The sequence below is a fragment of the Gopherus flavomarginatus genome, chromosome 1 (assembly GCF_025201925.1).
Source record: "Gopherus flavomarginatus isolate rGopFla2 chromosome 1, rGopFla2.mat.asm, whole genome shotgun sequence".
NCBI lineage: Eukaryota > Metazoa > Chordata > Testudines > Testudinidae > Gopherus > Gopherus flavomarginatus.
The window spans coordinates 179,251,736-179,273,865 of NC_066617.1; the positions used below are offsets into that span (position 1 = coordinate 179,251,736).

The 22,130-nt window shown below is 45.8% G+C and overlaps 2 protein-coding genes across 6 annotated transcripts in view; both read left to right on the plus strand.

The window, feature by feature from the left end:
- Nucleotides 1–22,130, plus strand: part of GPA33 (glycoprotein A33) — a 208,447-nt gene that overhangs the window by 95,851 nt on the left and 90,466 nt on the right. The gene's annotated exons all lie outside the window — the stretch shown is intronic.
- The window catches only part of ILDR2 (immunoglobulin like domain containing receptor 2), a 52,557-nt gene that overhangs the window by 8,706 nt on the left and 21,721 nt on the right, over nucleotides 1–22,130 (plus strand). For 3 of the 5 annotated variants that reach the window (XM_050958601.1, XM_050958610.1, XM_050958618.1), the window contains exons 2-4: nucleotides 5,366–5,698; nucleotides 7,053–7,172; nucleotides 20,402–20,458. In XM_050958601.1, the coding sequence (XP_050814558.1) occupies nucleotides 5,366–5,698; nucleotides 7,053–7,172; nucleotides 20,402–20,458 (510 nt within the window). The remainder of the gene's footprint in view (nucleotides 1–5,365; nucleotides 5,699–7,052; nucleotides 7,173–20,401; nucleotides 20,459–22,130) is intronic. The other 2 variants (XM_050958625.1, XM_050958635.1) reach the window with 1 other exon arrangement.

Consider the following 22,130-nt stretch of genomic DNA (forward strand, 5'->3'; position numbering starts at 1 on the left):
ACATACTTAGATTGTCTTTAATGTCCATGCCATCCTCAGTGCTTAGCATCCTGCTTCCACTTTCCTTGTTTTCTTTTTATTTATATGTCTAAAGAACCATTTACTATTGGTTTGAATTTCCTTTGCAAGATCCCACTCTGCTTGGCTTTTGGCAGTTCTCACATTTTCCCTATACTTTCTCACCTCCAAGAGGTAGCTTTCCTTGCTGATCCATCCCTTCTTCCATTCCTTATAGGCTTTCTCATAACTTCTTTGAGATGCTTATTTTATCCAGTTTGGTCTGCATTCCTTCCCTACGAATTGTTTCCCTTTGCTTGGGAATGCAGGCTCCAGATAGTTTCTGAATTTTTGACTTAAAACAATTCCAAGCCTCTGCCTCCTTTGCATTCTGATCCTTTAATTCTTCAGTCCAGCCCACTTCCCTAATTCATTCCCTTAATTTTGTAAAGTTTGCCCTTTGAAATCAAGGACCCTAGCTGCAGACTTACTTTTGTTTATCCTTCCATTTAGTTTAAACTGAATTAACTCATGATCAGTCAAACCAAGGCTGTCCTCTACAACCAGTTCTTCTATGAGGTCCTCGCTACTTATCGACACCAAATCTAAAATGACATCACCTTTTGTTGGTTTGGTGACTATTTGGTGAAGAAATCTGACGGTTTTAACATACAGGAATACCAAGGCCTTACCATTATTAGTAGCAGTTGTCCTCCAATCTGTACTGGGAAGTTAAAGTCTCCCATAATCACACAATCCTCAGTAGTATTTATTTCATTAAAAATATTAAAGAGGTATCTCTCTATATCCAAATCGGATCCTTGGGATTTGTAGCAGATCCCAAGCACTATCCTAGTGGAGCCTCTGTTTCCTTTCTTCTCCAAAGTGATTGTGACCCAAACAGATTCCATCACTTCTACTTTCTTTATGATCTACCTTGTCATTAATATACAAGGCTACTTCACCACTGTTAGCTTCATTTCTGTCTTTCCTAAACAGCATATACCCTTCAATATCTGTATTGCAGTTATACCGACTGTTCTACCATGTTTCTATTATCCCTATGATTTCCAGTTCCTCCATTTTGTTACCCTGGCTTCTTGCATTGATGTGCAGTCATCCTAGCTCAGGGATTCTCAGACTGGGAGTCAGGACCCCTCAGGGGGTCGTGAGGTTCTTACATCGGGGCTCATGAGCTGTCAGCCTCTATCCCAAACCCCGCTTTGTCTCCAGCATTTATAATTGTGTTAAATATATTAAAAGTGTTTTTAATTTTTAAAGAGGGGTCACACTCAGAGGCTTTCTATGTGAAAGGGGTCACCAGTACAAAAGTCTGAGAACCATTGTCCTAGCTGTTTCTGCTTGGCTTCACTCAGATTCTCACCCAGGTACAGTCATTTTACTGCCAGTGTCACCTACCTAACAATTGCTGTCAGTGGTATTGTCACTATCTTTCCTCTTGATGTCCATTCCCCTACCCTCTGTTGTTCTTTTCTCCATTGTTGTATCCTCTCTTGATTTTCCTCCTGTTCAATATTAGAATCAGACATGGAGATTACTTGAGCGTCTCCCCCAAATTACTAGTTCAAAGCTCTTTTAATCAGTTGTGCTAACCTCCCAGAAGTCTGTTTCCCCGCTACTCAGGCAGAGTCCATCCCATGAGAAACAGTCCTCTGTCCGTGAATGCCTCCCAGTGGTCGAACATCCCATAGCCCTCCTCACAGCACCATTGCCTGAGCCATCTGTTGATCATCATAAACTTTCATCTAATCCACTTTCCTTCTCTCAAAACTCAGGTTCCTGGGTCTCCTGATTAAAATTTTTACAGAGATTTTCCATGTAGTTCAGAGTCCAAGGGCTCCTGATTTCAAACATACATAATCATCTTTCTCTCATATACACAAAGTTATGTAAAACCAAGGAATGCTGGTTCTATGGTTTCATAGCATTAGCCATACTAGATCAGACAGTTGGTGGTGTGGGCCATATAAGTACCTATTCAGACCTCTGTGCATGATCACCTGGTGACCTTAAGAATAAAGTTCATTTTATTCTTTCATCAGTTTGGACTAATCTCCTGTCTTACAATAAATGACTGATAAATAGACGCAGCCAGGACCCTCTTAAATTTTGCTGATGTATTTGATTTAATCATTGCTTGCAAATGTAAGTGCCTCAGATTACCTTTATATTATGTAATCATTTCCTGTAAATTTTCTTTCATCACTACGAAATTTACGGTCATTACTTGTCTCTATTGCAGATTGCGTAGTACAGGAGTGAGTAAATGCAGTACATAATTTAGAACCCTAGAGGGATCTTAGAAAGGAATCAGCAGGAAAAGAGGAATACTATACAGTATTGCAAGCCCCAAACAGAGAAAAATTCTGTCCCTCTCTAGTCCTAGTTGTATTAAACTAGATGAAGAGGACACAATCAGTCACTCATAACTAAACCTTTCATCATTTTTAAAACCTCCATCATGTTTCTTGTTGCTCTTCTCTCTCAACATCTCAGGTTTCTGTACTTCACCCTCATATACGCACATGACGTCCTTTCTTTCCTCATGATTCTTTCAAGTTCAGCCACATTTCTTGGAGGTGAGGAAACTTAAACTGGTAGCTGCATCTGGATTATTGCTGCACCATTGATTTATATGAAGTCACCATCATGTTTTCACTTTGTTTTAATGGAACCTAGCAATCGGATATATTTTTCTGATGGCTACTGCTGAAGCAGAAGCAGCATAATGAGTGAGCAGATTCAGATTTTTCAGCAGAAAAAATAACAGATGTAAAATTCCCAGTTCCACTCTGTGTGTGTGTGTGTGTATGTATTAGGGTTTAACTAGAACTAGGGTTTCCATTGCTCCAGCTTCTCCACCTAATGCTACATTGCTCTTGCTGAACATCATCACTGGGCACTGAATCTTAAAGAATATAAAAAAGCAAGTGGATAAGAGTGCTTCTGGACTCCTTGTTGTTTTTGTGGATACAGACTAACATGGCTATCCCCTGATACTTGTTGCATGGAAGAGGCCAAGTTGCTCATCATATGCTTCCTGTACACTGTCTGATGGAAACAGAACCCCTATACTGTATTGTCCCACACATTCCCACTCTGTTTTCCCTTACGTGGACCTCCAGAAGGGCATGCGGGTGGTTGGTCAGATGAGAGTTTGCTAAAGCTCTGCTAATCATTTATTAAAGCAGTCCCTGGCTTGCCCAAGCCCTTAATCTCATTAACAGGAAAGTGGGCTATGCAGGGAAGAGACTTTACCGTATAGAATTCACTGAAAGTAACTGTGTTTGCTAAGCAAATACTTCATTCACAAGGGAAAGATTTAAATACCCACCATTTCTGCAGAGTCACTGTTTTATCAGCTGAGCTGCAGCAACATGATGGGTCATCTGGTTAGCTAATTTAACACACTGTGTGGGGTGCAGATAGTGTGGAGTCATGCATATTACTTCCTATGGCAGGTTTGTTACAGAGCACTGGGCTGGGGAAGGTATTGAGAATGGGAAATAGGGCCTTTAATCCGTAGGTGACTGGTTCAAATCCAGTCTAAAGCAGAAGTAGTTGCTATTTGTTACTAGATCTCATGGGTTTTGGTGTCCAAGTGAAATAAGTTGTGGGTCTCAGTCCCAGCTCCTAGTAGACAATTATCTCTATCCCTCAGAACTGGCATTAATAGGCTTCTATGTTGCAATCTCTTCACAATCCAGTGACTGAACTGGTTCTGTACACTGTACCTTGCTAACTTCTTCAAAAAGAAAAGTCACAACATTAGTCCAAGACTCTCCATTCCTCAGTCCCTTTGCTTCTGCTCTGAATTCTGAGATCTCTGCTTATTTTCTGCTTCTAACCTTTCAAACTGCCTCCTGTGGCTGCATCCCTTCACACCTACTATGTCCCTGGCTGACTCTCCTTTATCTTTAATTGGTCTTTCCTCTACCTCATTGTCCTCTCCCTTCAAGCACGCTCTTGTTTCTCCATCTTAAAGAAACCTTCCTTCATTCTAATATCATTCTATAACTACTACCTTAGCTCCCACCTCCAAGATCTTTGAGTACCCTTGCTGACTTCATTCTTCTCCTCCATATCTCTCCCTTGATTTCTTACAGTCTGGTTTCTACCCTCTTCACACTGCTAAACGTGCCTTAATTGGGCACTAAGGACTACCTTCCAGCTAATTTAACTATTCTGTACCTTAGATCTCATTTCCTCCTACTCACCCTTACACTTCCTGTGTTCATCCCAATGTTTCTCCTCTCTTTGCCTCCTTTTCCCCCAGTCATGGGCACCAGCCATTGTGGGAGGCTAGCCCCCAGCCCCTCCCCTTCTGCCCTTCTCACTTTAAACTACCAAAAAAGAAGGGTGCATCAGCAGTCACACATGTAATTCACTCCCATGTGTCTGCTGTGAGGTCCAATATGTCAGGCGGGGACGCAGCTCTCCTGTCAGCTGGCAGATTAATCGAATGTTAGATACTGAATGACACCTATTTCCATGAAGTGCAAAAGCCTAAGAATTCTAGCCACTATCCTTTGCTCCTCCCACATGGAGAGAATTTGCTTAGTGTCCAGACTGCACTTCAGTTGCAGCAAGAGTTGTGTGATCTGGATTCATACCTATTGTGTCTCAGTATGGGTGTGGGACTGTGTTATGCACATTACAAGGAGCCAGATTCTGCTGTGAGTTATGCTGGAGTTAAATTTGGGTAAATCCATTGAAATCAATGGAGTTAATCTGGATTTGCACTGATTTGAGTGAGATCAGAATCTGGCCCACTTACTGAATGTCTTTAGTTCATGGAGTACCTTATCCATAAAGTACCTAGTCCTTTACAAGTGCCTAATATGCCGCCCCTCTCATCCACTTTCTTTTTTAATATCAAAACTAAACTCACATAATCCTAATGTTCTCTCGTACTTGGATCTTCCTCAATGGGTGGACAGAAACTGCTTGTAAATTCACCTACAATAATAAAGGCAGTTGTCCAGTTCTGTCCTCATCCTAGTGTGGCTGTTGTTATTATTTGTATAAGCTGTAGTGCCAGGGACCCCAGTTGTGGGCGAGGACTCCATTGTACTAGGCACTGTACAAATACAGAACAAAAATGTGGTTCCTGCCCCAAAGACGTTACATTTGACCCTTGAGCCAAACTCTGGGGGGTCTTATTCCTACTCCCCAAACATCCTTGTTAATATATCGTGAGGGAAATTCCACCCCAGCACCTAAAATCTGATGGTCATTATAAGTCTTTGTGAGAATGACACCACTGTAAAACATCTAATCCCATCTGTGCCCAGAGCATGTTGTCCGTACCATTCTGGGGGATGACACCATTGTTTTTGTTTTGTAGCACTTGCTGAGGGACTGCAGGTCACAGTGCCTGAAAAGAAGAAGGTTGCTATGCTGTTTCAGCCTGCCCTGCTTCGCTGCCACTTTTCTACTTCCTCCACCCAGCCGGCTGTGGTGCAATGGAGATTTAAATCCTATTGCCAGGACCGCACGGGAGAAGCTTTGGGTCTGACCCTCTCAGGGATACAAGCGGTGAGCAAAAGGAACCTGGAGTGGGATCCCTACCTGGACTGCGTGGACAGCAGAAGGACGGTCCGTGTCGTAGCCTCCAAGCAGGGATCCGCGGTCACAATAGGGGACTTCTATAAGGAAAGAGATGTCACCATTGTCCATGGTAATGCCCCTCTAGCTGCTTTAGTATTGTTTAGAATCATTCCTTGGCAATTATGAATACTGAAGGCTGTTGGAGATTGTTTAGTTAACTCCACCTGGGGCAAGGGTATTAATTATTATTTTTTGCATAATCCTAGTACCTGGGGACCCTAGTCATGTACCAGGACCCGATGGTACAAGTTCATTCTTAGACAATGGACTCTATCAACTAAATCTGACCCAGAAAGGGGAGTTTAAACTCATTCCTCCTGGACTTTCAACATGCTCCACAAAAGGGCTCTAATCCCGACCCGGAGGGATTACTTTCTCCTGGGTCAACAGGGGTGTTCTGTTTCCATGTTCATTTAGTTCTGGGCTTCTCTACGCTGCTCCCACCAATGGGCCCAAACGCTGACTTGGTGGTGCCAGCTTCTTCTGTGGTAGAGAATGGAGAGTGCAGTCTCCATGGCTGGGCTTTCCCCCTCACGAGTCTTCCTATCCTTTGGAACAGACCTCCTCTCCTCCTGCCCTGCCAACATGGAGGAGTAATTCTGCATCTCATGTTCTTTCAACTCTGGGCTTCATCACCTACTCCAATAGGGACCTAAACCCACTCCCGCTTCAAGAGGGAGAAAAGGAAGAGATTTAAGCTGTGTGAAGTCAACTGGTGGGAGCTGAGACTTCCCTCAATCTTTTGTGGGAAGAGGCCATGTGAGACTAGGACTCCTTAATACATATCATCCTCTCTAATTCAACAAGCCAGCTAGCTGGTAGGGGTTACTAGCTCCTTGCTCCGTGGTGTGGAGGAAACATACTCACCTCTTGGAGGGGAGGGAATATTTTACTTTGTTTTCTAGTGATGCCTTTAGGAGATGGTTGATGTGTTCCAGAGGAAATAGCATCCAAACCCCGTTTGCCCTGCAGGAGTACTGTCATGATACTGGGCCATTGCCAGTAGGGAGGGCAAAAGGAAGGGGAGTTAGTGGTTTGCCCAAGGGCTCCATCCTCTGCCTTGCACTCTCTTTGTGGGCCTTGCCTGTGGTGTTTCTCCAACTCCCCATTCAACACCACAGCTTACTGAGCTACATCTGCTTTCAGAGTAATGGGCTTGTGTTACTCTCTTAGGGTCCAATCCCATCTCCTGCTGGAATTAATGGGGAGTTGTATTGGTCCCTTAATCTACAGCTAGAGGCTTGACCTATCACGCAGCACTAGCTAGGGATGTAATCCCCGCAAACCACCAGGGAACAAAAATCTACTCCCGTCAGTGACAGCTCCCAGGGGGTTGCACTTGGAGTTGGGGCCAGTGTTTTCAACCCTTCACTTCTTGAGGGGGCTGGGGAATGGCCCCACCCTCTGCATTTTTTGTTTTTCAGATGCAGACCTCCATATTGGGAAGCTGATGTGGGGAGACAGTGGGCTCTATTACTGTCTCATCATCACCCCTGACGACTTGGAGGGCAAGAATGAGGAGTCAGTGGAGCTGCTGGTTCTGGGTGAGCCATGTTTCACAATTTGCTTCTTCCCCAGTGGAAAGCTCTCATGCTCCGTCTCCTGCTGAGTATGTTTATGTAGTATAATGTGAGGGCAGCATATGTATATATATTACATTGCCTGGGTCTGATTCTCCCCTGCCCCCCACCTTGGGCAGTCATTTGTATCTGGAGAAAGTGGGTGTCAAACACTGCCAAACCAGAACGGGAATATTTCACATCCACATCGTCTCACTTGGCACATGGGCAAGTGGCTACCTAAGGGGCAGGGCAGTGGAGAATCTGGCCCCCATATTTAAGATTTAAAGTGATAAAATGCTAGCAAATAAAAAATCTGAGATTGTGTCTTTTTAAAATACACACTAAATAGATCCCAAATGCACTGTTTTTTGCTGCACTGAGATCTGTAATGGGGGTGGGCAGCCCCTAATGTTCTCCCAGGTTGTCTGGAAGCTCATCCCTGAAGAAGAATTGAGAGGGCACCAGTTTTTGCTATAAGGGCTTGTCTATATGGGAGATTTTTCCAGTTATACCAATATAATTGTATCACTATAGTTCAACTTCTATAGTTACACTTGGTACACTTCCTCATGTGGACACATTTATTCTGGAATAAGAATGGGCTTTTCTGGTTTAACTGAAACTGCTTCCAAAGCAACATATTGGGGAAAGGCCCCTGTCTGATAGACAGCCAGCCAGCCTAGTGATCAGGCAGTGGCTCCGCCGTTCTTTCTGGCCCGATCGTTCTACAGCAGGCCCCATCTAGGAAGGCCACTCATCCAGTTTTATACTGGACAGTCCTCTTTTTGGCTGGTTTGTCCTCTGTTCAATACTGGGACAATACCGGAGTTGTTTTTGTCTGGTATTGGACAAGGGACTCTATTTTGAAGAGCATGCCACTCCGCTCGCAGCAGCACAGGGCGCTCTTCTGAATAGAGTCCCCTGTGCAGTGTGACCTCTCACGCACCATGTGTACAAGGTCACGCAAGCAAGGGTGGACCCACACCATTCCCGGAAGCACCAGAATGTCTGGTATTCCAGGAACATGTGAATTCATAGGCGCCGACTTCCCGTCTGCCCGGTGGGTGTTCAGCCCCCTGGTCCCATCCCTGCACCGCCTCTTACTGCTCCTGCACCGCCCTCGCCCCACCCCCATTCCGCCCCTTCCCCAAAGTCCCACCCCCCCGCCTTTTCCCACCCCAGCCCTGCCCCCTTCTTGCTCCCATTCCACTCCCTTCCCCCAAGTCCTCACCCCTGCCCTCCCTCTTCTCCGTCTCCTCCCCTGAGCACATGGCGTCCCTGCTCCTCCCCCTCCCTCCTGGAAAGTCCTAAGTGCTGCCAAACAGCTGTTAGGCAGCTGGGGCGGGGAGCGCTGGGAGGAAGTGGGAGGAGTGGGGATGTGGCACACCAGGGAGAAGTAAGTGAAGAGGGGGAGCTTGGCTGCCGGTGGGTATGGAGCACCCGCTAATTTTTTCCCAGGGGGCTCCAGCCCCTACACACCCACGGAGTCGGCACCTGTGTGTGAGTGGCCACGTTAGCCCCAATTGGGTCATATGTGGCAGGTCTCAATCTCTCTCCGGAATGTCCCTTCCACTCCCCTTAGAGTTTTGTCATCTGAGAGGTGCAGAGGTGCCAGGTAAGGAGACCCGGCCCATCCACTCCACCAGGTCCTGACTCAAGAGAGGCATTACAGTGTCCAGACCACTGTTTGGTCCATGTCCAGATATACTCCACACAGGTCACTTCTGCTTAGTCTGCCAGTGGAACATTGCCCAGTTCTTCAAAGCCTCTTGTGAGTTTTCAACTCCCAAAGAGAAGGGGGATCTGGATCACTGCTCCCAGAGTGCCCTTAACAGTGCTGGAGCCATTCGTCTCATAGCACCAGGCATCAGTCTCACTTCCTGATACAGCCTGTATCCATAGGCAGTAGGTTATATTCTTTTGTGGTGCCCGAGCTCCAGCAATATTCAGGGCTGGGGGCTCTGCTCCACCAATATTTGGAGCTGGGTCTCTCCCCCGGCCCTACCTCGAGCGGGCCCCGGCCCCCGTGGGTCTCCTCCCTGTCCCACCACTTCCCTGCCTGGAAGAAATCGGCTCACGCCTCTTCCCTGCCTGCTTGTGCTGCCCGTGTAGCACATTCCTCCTAATCCTCTGCCTCAGCCCTGAGCCCCCTCCTGCATCATGAACCTCTCAGCCCCAGCCAGATCCCTCATCCCCCTGCACCCTAATCCTCTGCCCCAGCCCTGAGCCCCCTCCTGCATCATGAACCCCTCATCCTCAGCCCCAACCCTTATCCCCCTGCACCCTAATCCTCTGCCTCAGCCCTGAGCCCCCTCCCACACTCCAAACCCCTGACCCTCAGCCCCACACCCTCACCGTGCTCCCCTTCCTATCCCCAAACTCCCTCCCAGAGCGTGCACCCCCTCCCCACACACCCCCTCCTGCCCCCAAACTCCCTCTGAGAGCCTGCACCCACTCCCCCTTCCCACACACCCCTTCCTGCCCTCAAACTCCCTCCCAAAGCCTGCACCCTCTCCCTTTGCCCCCCCTCCCACCTCCAAACTCCATCCCAGAGCCTGCACCTCTCACCTTCTCCTGCACACCCACCCCCTGCCCCAGCCCAGAACCTGCACCCAGCACCCAAACTCCATTCCAGAATCTGCACCCTGGACCCCTCCTGCACCCTAATCCCCAGCCCAGGACCTGCACCCCAGACCTTCCCCCAACGCCCCTCCCAGAGCCTTAGGCAGGTGGGGGGCGGAGTTTGGTGGGGCGGGTTCTGGGCACCACCAGAATTTCTACAAACCTGCCACCCATGCCTGTATCTCCTTTCTCTGGGCCACCCACGTCCTTTTAAACTATCTGTCCCCCTGGAGCATGCCCTACAGCTGCTGAGAGGTGGGGCCTCTCTAGCCCAGTACTATCCTATCCTTTCCCCTGGTTTAGTAAACTCCAGCATAGTCACTCTTGTACCTTAATAAGAATGTCCACATTGGGGTTTATACCAGTATAATCAAGGAAAACAATATTTTAAACATCAGCCCAAACCAACTTTTTTCTCTTAAAGCGTGAGCCATAGTTTGCCTTAAATTAATCCCCTAGAAATCAGAAGTTAAAACCTGAAATCAGAGAAGTGGCAGGTGATGAGGGCATAGTCCCTCTGGAGAAATATTACCTTCCTTAATGGTGTATGTTGCATATTGATATATTGCTACTGTGGTGAAGGTCATATTAAAACACATGGATAGATAACTTGTGTAGAGGCTGTACATGCACACACTAGAACATATATGTTGGCCTGCTGGGTCAGATGAGTATTTAGTTGATATCTAAAAAGAGGAGGACAGTGTAGCAAGTGATAGTGCTGGAGGAAAAACACTCAACCAATATGGAAGATAACACAGTGATGTATTTTAATGCACACCAAAGCCCACCTACAGACATGAGGTGGACAGTGGGCTCTTGGGCAAGGGATATCAGCATTAACCACTGGCACATCCATGTCCAGTTCCATGGCACTATCATGCACCATGTACTTGACACAAGCCAGAAGCCCAGATCTGAACACTTCTGAACTTTGGTCTGTTCTAAATCAGGGGTAGGCAACCTACGGCATGTGTGCTGAAGGCAGCACACGAGCTGATTTTCAGTGGCACTCACACTGCCCAGGTCCTGGCCACCGGTCCGGAGGGCTCTGCATTTTAATTTAATTTTAAATGAAGCTTCATAAATATTTTTAAAACCTTATTTGCTTTACATACAACAACAGTTTAGTTATATATTATAGATTTATAGAAAGAGACCTTCTAAAAACGTTAAAATGTATTACCAGCACACGAAACCTTAAATTAGAGTGAATAAATGAAGACTTGGCACACCACTTCTGAAAGGTTGCCGATCCCTGCTAAAAATCCAGGTCTGGATCCAGACTTTTCAGTTTAGGCCCATCTATGCCAGATACTAGCCACGGGTGTTATTATGTGATGCCAACACGGATATTGTTACGTGGTATTTAACTGTGCCTCATCCTCACACCCCAAAGGCACCTAGCTGGCCACCAAATCTCAGTATCATAATAAATAATAATAATAATAATAATAATGTAATTAAGAATACCTAGCTCTGATATAGCACTTTTCATCAGTAGATCTCAAAGGACTTTGCCAAGGAGGTCAGTTTCATTAGTCCCATTTTACAAATGAGGAAACTGAGGCACAGAGGGGGGAAGTGACTTGCCCAAGGTCACACAGCAGGACTGTGGCAGAGCCTAGAATAAAACCCAGTCTCCTAAGTCCCAATCCAGTGGTCTATCCACCTGGTTGCACTGTTTTTCAGATACCATGGTGAAGCAATATGCTACCATGGAGACAGGAGAAGGCTAAATAAATGGATGTTGTTTCAAATCTTGGGACCTGTGTATAAAAGATTATATGGGGAAAAGAGCCTTGTCCTGCTGTACTGGCTGTCGAGGGTGCCTGTGTGCCCCAGGCTGGCAGTAGTGTCCCACAGTGAGAGTCAAGAGCTCCTCTGCCTAGTGGCTGTAGTTCCCAACGGTGGGTAGCGGAACCTTGGCCCACCCTACTCCACTGGGTTCTGACCCAGTGTCTTTCAAAGCCATAGGCCATATATATGGCCTAGGGTCTGGTATCATTATGTGCTCCCTGGGTCATTTCCTACCACTGTTTCCTGAACCACCGTCAGTGTCACAACTCTGTCTCGGGATCCCTTCTGGCTTTCTCCCAGGTTCATCTCTGGGGCCCCTTCCCCTGTTGGCAGCAAGTCATTGTCCTCAGTTCCTGCGGTCAGTGGGCTTAGCTAGGAGGCCTGGTCCTGGCAGCTTCTTGGCAGAATGCTGCTGCAGCCAACTGCTGTCCTCCTTGGTCAGCCCAGACTAGGCTGAGCTGCTCCCTTTTGAATGCTCCCGGTCACTGGGGGCGTGCCCAAGGGGGCTGACTTCCTGCGTCCACACTAGCTGCTTAACCCTGAGCTCACCAGTGCGGAGTTGATACATCCTGTCACACTGCCCTAGTCCTTTGTGCTTTTACTGGGAGGGAACTTGCAGCTTGGGCAGCTTGTTTTCTGTAGCTGCACTTTGTCTGTTTGTTTGTGTGCAGCACTTGCACATCAGGAGAGTGCACTTCAATGGGTTCTCCAAGAGCATGAGAGCAGTCTTGTTCTGGGTGTACTTTGCTCTGCTTCGTAGGCTGGTTGGAGCAGCTTGCATTCGCCTCCTCTCCTGGGTGCTGGTCATCAGACAGAATGATCAAGCCCGTTAGTTATATGTATCAGTGACACCCCAATTATCTTCCCTTCTCCCTGTCTCCTTGTCCTTCCAGCTCTTCTTATTCTTTTTCCTGTCTCTATTTCTCTTGCTCTCAACATGGTGGTGACTGAAAGCAAGACAGTGCCCTTTGATGCAGGAGATAGGCAGCTAGCAATAAAGAAATAGCATTTTTTAATATTCTGGAACTCTCTGGGATACTCTGATTCCATCCCACTTCTCTTATGGATATTAGTGAATTGCAAGGACAGACTGAATATAAATGTAGATTTGAGAACTTCTGCAGTCCTAGGGGATGCTCAATGAGACATTTTTGTTTGCTGTTTGCTGATCAGATGAAAGGCTGACTCCCTATTGGGAGCAGCTGAAACAGTAAAGAGATAATGTCTGAGAGAGTTTGAATTTCCCATCATGCACAGGATCTACTCCCTATTGACATTTCCTTTTAAAATACACTGTACATTGTTTATTTTGGGGGTCACTGCATCTTTTAAAACATTGGTTGGAGGTTGTGAGGGGAGCAGGAGTTCTACCTCTTTATCATATCAATCGATGAAAATGGAAATTGAGGAGGGCAGAATAAGAGAGGAGACCAATGAGTGCTTAAGAGGAAATAGGAGAAATTTCTCAGATTTGAAACTCAGAAGTAGGAAGTATGCAGGTTAAAGGGAGGATGCTGCTTGACAAGATAATTTGACATCAATAACAACTTGGAAGATTTGGAAGGCGGCAAAAATACAGTGATATTTACATAGTTAAGGGCAGAAGGTCCCAAACTTTGCCCAAACAAGGACTTCATTAGCAACCTCAGGAGCTCAGGAGCTGCTTCTACTATAATTTGAATAAAATGGGGTAGGTTGCAGCTGCGCATGTCTTTATATGGACATACAGCCCATGGAGACTGCAGGTTGCAGCTGCAATCTTCCATCTTGATCTGAGCAGCCAGGCTGGGATTTTTAATGTGTCTGGAGCACACTTCCATACTTCCAAAGATAAGAGTCATTCCTGGTTGCACTGTAGAATTCCACTGGCTGTTCTCACTTTGATCCCAATTCAGCAAAGCATTTAAGCATGTGCTTAAATCCATCCCCTGTTCAGCAAAGCCAGTGGGATTTAAGCATATGCCTAAAGTTCAGCAAAGCACTTATGGGCATGGACTGCTGAATCAGGGCCTTTATCTACCCCTGTCTTAAGGGATCAGTGGGGAAAAAGTGTTTTGCTATAGAGGCAGGAATGAGATTGGGAGCAAGTGAACCCACTCTAGAATAAGGACAGGATGCTATTCAAAGAGTATTAATACAAATTATTATTAAATATTTGTATTATGATAGCACCTAGAATCAGAGATCAGAGTCCCACTGTTCCAGACACTGTACGTACTGCAGTGTCAGAGCTAATATAGTGCCTTGCAATGACATCCTGGGGTTTTGGTGATGCTAGTTTAATTCATGTTCTTTCCTTGGAGATCAAGACCCTTTAGCTAGGCTGGGTGACTTCTGTAGCTCCAACTCATTGTCTCTATTAAACATACAGAATGTACTACACTTGTAATAAAATAATTATTATTTATAGCTCTTTTCATCTGAGGACCTGAAAGCTCTTTACCCAGGTTATTAAATATGATCCCCATTTCACAGCTGGGGAAATTTAGGCACAGATTAAGTTAGGTTGACTAGCTCTCAGACATACAGTGAGTTTCTGGAAGAGACAGGAGTAGAGCCCAGAAATCCTAAGTGGTAGTCTGGTGCACTAGCTAATGGACCACACTGCTTTGCTAAACAACTGTTGACATCTTTTATTCTCTGTTCCATTTGGCAGGTCAATTAACAACATGAATTACACAATTATCAGATAGTATTTTATTAATGAATCTCCTAGAAGCCTAGACTTCTCCAGTCATTACTTTTTAAATTAAACAATTAGCATATGAGGTTTCCTTAATCCCATGTTAGTAAGCAAACATTTAAAGTTGATAAATTAAAATTTGGTAATTTTACCTGTCAAAATTCATTAAGCCTAAAAATCAAATTCTTCCTAGCCGAATACGCACAGAGAGGCCTAGTTGTAGATATATATACCTTCTTGTATACTTACACACATTGTAATAATTGCTACCTACCTGTCTAATGTATTGGTTGTGTAAATCAATGCATGCTGCTGTGTGTGTGAGGTTGGACCTTTGTGCTATGTTCTTAGTCAATAAGGTGACTTATTTTACCTGATATAAGCAGTGCCAGTTTTAGTCTTTTCTGCCCCAAGAGAGATTGAGCCCACATCAGCTTCTATAATCCAGAGATGGGAGAGTTCATGGCGGGAAATTGCCCTGACAGGATGACAGCTGTAGCATTTCATTTTATTCCATTGAAGAGCTGCCAGTAACATCCCAGCTTACTTGTCCACAGTAGTTGGCAGATGTGTTAGTGTCACTGGCATGCGCAGGAGGCTAGAGGCCCAGGAAGGCCCACAAGTAGCTTTATAACCAAGACTTTTTACCTGTAGCTCTGCCTGGGCCAGAGAACCATAAAGTGGGCAGGAGCAAGGAGTAATTATTTTACAAAGGACAAGACAAATGAGACCAGTTTGTACTCGCATCTGTGAGTGCCGTGGTGCCAGGAGAGGGCACTAAGAGTGTCCTCTCCTGCTAAACTCCTGTGTGATGTAGCTTTTCCATCGATCCTTCTGCTGCGCACCCATGCCTCTCTCTTGAAACCTTGTCCAACGCCCCCTTCACCCCCCAGGTACTTATTTCATGCCATTTAGAAATGCTACTTGTTGCCAAGGATTCCTCCCCCCTTCCTTCTTATTTGCCAGCCCCAGCCACGTGCTGCTAACAAAGGAGAATGGCACAATTAAAAGGCCTCAGCTACTAAGGTTTCCATGGCAACAGCCTTCTTGGAGGTCTTTGTTGCCTGCTAAAGCTTTGATCTCCAAGAACTGGCTGCCTCTGTTTCTCCCTCCGACTGACAAACAGAGAAAAGAGGGATGGGAAAAAAGAAAAGATTACCGCTCGCAGAGGGAGCAAGGAGGAACTCATTACAAGGCCACACTCTCCCAATAAATCTCCCAGCAGCTGCCTTGGAAGAGCCTCCGATTTATGAGAGCCACGCTTTCTCCACTCTGCTTTCTGATGCCCCTACTGGGTCAGTCTCCAAGTGCCAGGGCCCCTTAAGTGTAACACAGGTTGACGACAATAGCATGTTCGTCCGCTACTGGGAAGGAAATAGCTGTCTGTGCCCCTGCTGCCCTATGCTGCTGCAGGGGAATGGACCAGAGCATCAATCCCCCCAAAGGGAACATATTGTCACTCACTTCCATCCCTGACTCCTCCTGCTCTTTGATGTACTTACCCTGTGTTCCCTCATTATTTTCTCCAACTCTGTTTTTTTTTTTTTTTTTACCCTCTTTTCTGTAGACCCCATTCCATTCAGCTATTTGTCTCCTCTGGCTCCAGGTCAGATCTAAGTTCTTGCTCCTCTCCTTCTGGGCGTATCGTCTACCCTGTATATTAAGTTCTTAAGTTCTTTTGTTTTCTCTCTCCCTCCTCCCTCTTTCCTTCCCTTTTACTTCTCCACCTTCCAGGTCTGCTCTGCTTTCTCTTGATTTATCTCCATTTCCAATTTTCCTCTCTCTCCCCAGTCCTTCTACACCAGAGCCTGTCTATAGGCCTAAAGATCCTACTCCCACTTGGTGATGGCCCTTGCTGTGCTTGTGCTGCCACTCTAGTCTTTGTGCCTCTCAGCTGCAGTTGAGTGGCCATAACTTCCGCTTGTGCCTGAGAGGCAGCAGGTGCATATTAGGGGAACAATTGAGAGGCAGCTGCTGGAGTTGCTTGTGTGGAAAGCATAATCAGCAGTGCGACAGGAATAGAGACAGTGCCAACACGTCCCAGATTTTTATTGACACAAGGACAAACTTCTATTTTGAATAAAACCATCCGGGATAATCCTGGAAAATTGGGCTATCTAGACATAGAGGTGTCTGCTGGGATTCACTGAGGGGTGTTAGCATAAGAAGTTACAGTCCTTGTGGATACAGAGGCATTTACGGAAGACACATTGAAACTAGACAGCCATTTCAGTCCATTTATCAAAATGCCCATAGTCGCTTTCCGAGACAGGCCAAGCAATAATAAATAGGCAACAAAATAGGACGACCTCTTATCAGGGTATTTGAATAAACTGTTTTCTCCTTGACAGCTCTTTTCTATCCCCCACTCTCCCTCTTTCAAGCTTACTTTTAAAAAAATGAGTTTGGTGCCAATGGAAGGAGCTAGAGTGATATGGAGCGCTGGCGTTTATTCACGGGACAGGGACAGTGAGCTTTCTCCTCACTGACCTGGGTCAGACTGACCACCTAGTCTGGGGGGGCAGAGGGGAGTACAGCTCTGTGACCTATTCAGTCCTTGAATTTCCTATTAAGACTTCAGAGCATGGGAGCAGCAGGCAGCTAATCCCATTTGGGGTGGCCTGCTAGTGGGTCTGTTCCCTAGGAACTAGGCTGATGCCCCCAATTCATTTCATGCATGACACTTTTTGTTAATACCATTCTGGGCCTGAATCAAGCTAAACCTAGAGGTGAAAGAATGTTATACCTCACTCCCTGCCCCCTTGAGCCATCTAATCCCTCCCTCTTGCTATATATTTTTGCTTCACTTGTTGCTCATCACTGTGGGAGGAAAGTCGGCCTTCAATTAGCGAGCATTCATGACAAGCCTGTGTGCCACCTCCCCCAGCCGTTGCTGTGGTAACCGCTGGTATGAACAAGAGCGGCTGGGTCAGCTGAAGTGTTTCTCTGCAGCCTAGCCTACTTAAAAGCCATTATTAAAAATGAGGAGCAGGGGGAGGGTCTGTGAAGGAGGGAAGTTACATGGCACTGAAGGGATGGGTTATCAGTGAATTAACTCAGCCCGGGGAAAGAATCAAAGTGCTGAAAGCTAGTTGAGGCACAGTCAGTCAGTGTATTGTTTTCTGGTAGCTGGCTGGGCTATTCACGTCAACATGTTTAGGTTCAGATGTGGCCTCTGTCCTGGGTTTCACTATATTGGCCTCTCCTGAGAGGGCTTTGTGAATTCTTTCACAGACTGAATCCCTCACACAGACAGGGAGGAGTGGGGAGACAATGCAGAACCTGCTGATGCGAAGGTGGGAATTTTGCTGAATTCTCAAGATTCCAGCTTTATTTGCCCTTCTGGCATGGTGAAGATATCTCTCCTCCTAAATCCAGACACATCACATTGTGCTTATTGAAGGGGCCTACTGAGTGAACTGTTGCACCGATTGCATGGAATGGTTGTCCTGCTTGTCCTCACAACAATTTAGGGTTTCCAACAGCAGCATGGTTTCTGACATTTGCCTCCCCCCACATATCACGTCTTACTGCTGTGGTTTTACCAGGACATTCTTGGAACCATGAAGCACCTATCCATAAAACCCAGCACTACTGCAGGGAGCTCAGGTTTTAGGGTGGGCTTCAAATGAGAGGTGCTACATTGTGAGATGGAGTTACCCAGGCCAGTTCCTGCTCCCAACTGGTGTATTGCCCTCTTATCGCCTCATATTTTACCATCCTCATACTTCTGATGTCTCTGCAAGGGACACAGTCTATCTGCATGCTGAGTAAACAAACAGGAGGCAGACACACTTTCTGCAGCCATGCAACGTTAATGTGTGTTTGTACCTGCAAATACATTTTGCATGCATGTGATTCTTGTGTGTAAATAAGGCATATATTTGATGTGCATGTGGAGCATGTATGAGTATAGCATACTTGTGATGGGAGTCATACATCTGGTATGCATGTGTAGAGCATGCCTGTGATATGAAAGAGTTACCTGGCAGGAATCTGACACATACGATGCATGGCCCATGTCTTGTGTACATGACACAGATATATGTGTATGCTGGCTGAGAATAGTCTGGACATTTAGTACTTCCAGGGAATGAAGTACCTGGAATCCATGAAATTCTTTGGACACATTTATGAAAATGTTGCCATAGACTGATGGATAGAACCCTATTTTAAAGTAATAAATAAGGAACACTTCATCTGAAGGATCAGTTTTACATGTTCTGCTAAGACTCTGACAGCTCATTGGGACTGATGGTTTTACAGTGAGTATCAGAACAGCCTTGATTAGTTGCAACAGGTTGCAAAATGCTGCCTGAATTTAGAATGTTCCTTGTGGCTCCAGCAATCATTTGTGTGGATTTTTGATCTCTCTAGACACTCCACTGAAGTAGTGAAAAAGTGGAGAGTGAGATTCTGGTTGATTTTAACATGCTTCAGGGAGAGACGAGAAACCAAAGATTTTGGGTCCAGTTAATCACTGTGTTTGAGCTTTGCTCAGTGCAAAACCCGGGGGCGGGGTTGTTAAAGGTGACTTTATACCACCTTTCACTGAATTAGGGTACGTCTTTACTACCCGCCGTATCGGCGGGTAGCAATCGATTGCTTAGGGATCGATATATCGTGTCTCATCTAGACGCGATATATCGATCTCCGAACGCGCTTATATCGATTCCGAAACTCCACCAACCTGAAAGGAGTTGCGGAATCGACAGGGGGAGCCGCGGACATCGATCCCGTGCCGTGAGGACAGTGAGTAATTTGATCTTAGATACTTCGACTTCAGCTACATTATTCACGTAGCTGAAGTTGCGTATCTAAGATCGATTTTCCCCCGTAGTGTAAACCAGCCCTTACACTTGGCTGCCTGCCTTACTTACTTTCCATCCCCCATATGTGTCTGTTCAGATTGCAAGCTCTTCTCCTTCCTGCATATCTGTAAATAACCTAGCAAACTGTTGATGCTATATAAAAATACACACAGCATAGATGCATGCAGGGGCATTCTGTATATGTTCTGGCATATACATATATGCCTGTAGTATACTTTACCAACATTCAGGACATATGCTGTTCATTAGCAACATTTCATACATGCAGTTCCCAAACAAATAGGTACCAAGTTGCCCTTAGGGCTTGCATTTTGTTTGTTGCATTCACTGTAAATTCAAATGGAAAATGCAAGAGGTGTGGTGAGGTTTTACAGAAATCCATTCCTGGTTGGTTTAATAATCACAGAGATATACCTATCTCCTGGAACTGGAAGGGTCATCAAGTCCAGCCCCCTGCCTTCACTAGCAGCACCAAGTACTGATTTTTCCCCACATCTCTAAGCAGCCCCCTGAAGGATTGAACTTACAACCCTAGGTTTAGCAGCCTAGTGCTCAAACCACTGAGCTATCCCTCTCCCAAAGTTTGCTTCACTTGGATATCAGCTCCATATCTCAAAGCATCCACCCAGTTATAGAGCCATCCTGTCATACCTCCACCCCCATAGTCATTATGGCATCTCTTGTGAACCTCTCTGTGCAGCTGCAGTGTCCCATATGGAAAAACATCACACGTACATGTACTGTATGTATGTGGCTTACTTGCAGGGGGCATTGAGGTCAACACTTTTCTAATCCAGACAGTATTGGTCTTTTGCATGCTCTCTCTTTTTTTATGCCAGTAAAATGATTTTTTAAAAATTGAATCACTCAAGCCCCCAGATGAGTGTGTTTGAGTGTGAACGTGCATGCCTAAGTGTAGTGTGCATGCTTGTTGAACAGTACTCTGCAGGCATCACCTTGTAATCATGCTGAACGGACCCACTTCTTGCAAGCCTCTGCCTAGATTGGAGAGGCTCCATTCCTGACTCTCTCCCTCCCCCTCAGCCCAGTTGGTCAAATCGAGGCCAGACAGATACATAGACAGCCACCAGGCATTGAGCAGGGCCAATTATTATGGAGGCGATGAAATCCCTGAGCCATATAGTTCACTTCACAGAGCATATGTGGGTCGATCCCATGTTGAGAAAGAGGGCTGAAAGCTCAGGCAGGGGCTGGGGAGCATGTTTTTCCTGCAGTAACCTCTCTCCCTGTTCTCCTCCTTCTGTCTTTTCTAGGCAGGACAGGGCTGCTTGCTGATCTCTTGCCCAGTTTTGCTGTGGAGATTATGCCAGGTATTCAGTCATTTAACCCTTTATTGACCCACCCTCCCTCTCACCTTGTTTGTCCGTCCCTCTGCTGCACTGCACATTAATTTCTTTCTTACTTGTGTGTGTCTCCTGTATTCTGTGATAAACTGTCGCTTGTTGGAAGTGCCTATTGCACTGAGAAATATCAAACCTCATGCTAGGGATAGGGAGGGGCTGTAACACAGGGATGCAAAAGACAGAAATAGCTGAGAGAGACAGGTCCAGCACTAGAATGGAAAAGTCTATTTATGGGAGGTTTTATATCAAGCTGTATGCCTATGTGCTCACACACCAGCATGATTGTGGCAACTCCGTTTTGTCCTTACTGTAATATCTTGGCACCCTTGTATGTCTACAAAGTACAGTGTGGATGCACCCCTGTATGTCCTCAAGAAGTACTCTTCAAAGGCCTAACAGTATTATGGGATACTGTTATGAAAATCAGCCACCAAAGGCTGCACATATGTGGCATCCTGCTAAAGGAGAGATACTACGCCAAACCTGACTGTGGGAGCTGTTATTTTGTGCAGCAATGCTACGTTATCAGGGAATCTAGCTACAGATAGTTGGGGTGGGGCCTGAGGATTTTCTAGACTGCACAACTATCCAAACTAATGGGATCCCACTTTTAAGCATTTCCCAACCTTGTAGAGGATCTAGTCCAAGATTCTACATCAGATGGTCTTTCAGACGGAAGAGATGAGAAAGCATTCAGCTCTGGGTACGTCTGAAATGACTGTAGCCTGAGGGCATTAAACCAAAGTGCGTCTCTCCCCACAAAACAGATTTTTTATACACACTTTCATACACAAGAACAGCTCTAAGTACACATGAAGGGGGAATAATCTGTCCCAGACACACACGTGGAAAGGAGGGTAAAGACCTCTAATGTTAGCCATAACATTAGAGCCAGCAGAGGATTCAGTGTAGTAGGAGGAGTCATTTCAACAAATATACTCAACAAGGCTTGATTCTCCAATTCCTTGCACCTTTTGTCACCATTTACACCTGTGCAAAGTGGATGTATAATGCTAGCATATTCATCAGGTCGCTTTTTATACCTGCTTTGCATAGGTTTAAGTGACAATAGAGAAAGGCAATGGCAAGGACTCCAGCTGGAGGGGTAAGGAGAGAACAGGTTTAAGTGACAAAAGACACACACACGCACACACACACACCCTCTTATGGATAGGTTTCCTGATTGTGGGGACACTTAGCAACTCAGACATGGTAACCACAGTAACCGTAATGTTTATATGAATTTGGTCATATGCAGAATTGCTGTGTGAGGAAATAACAATGGCTGTATCGGGAAAAGGATTATAGAATCACACTTTTCACTGGAAAAACGCCTTGATTTATGTCTGTAATGGATCCAGCAGCGTTTTTTGCTGTTTCTTTATACTTATTACTTAAGCAATAAGGTACGCAGCACTTGGTACGCAGCAAAGACTTCCCTATAACTCCAAGGCCCCTGTGACAGGAGCACTGACTCCAAAAATCCACTTGCTAGGGCTGAGTTGCAACCTATAATGTACTTAATAAATCTAGCCTCTTTTCCTGCTCCTGGAATGTCTGCAGGTAGATCCCAGTTTTTTCATATTGATTTGGTGAGTTTTTTCCCCACAGGCTTTTTTTTCTTTATGGATTGATTGCG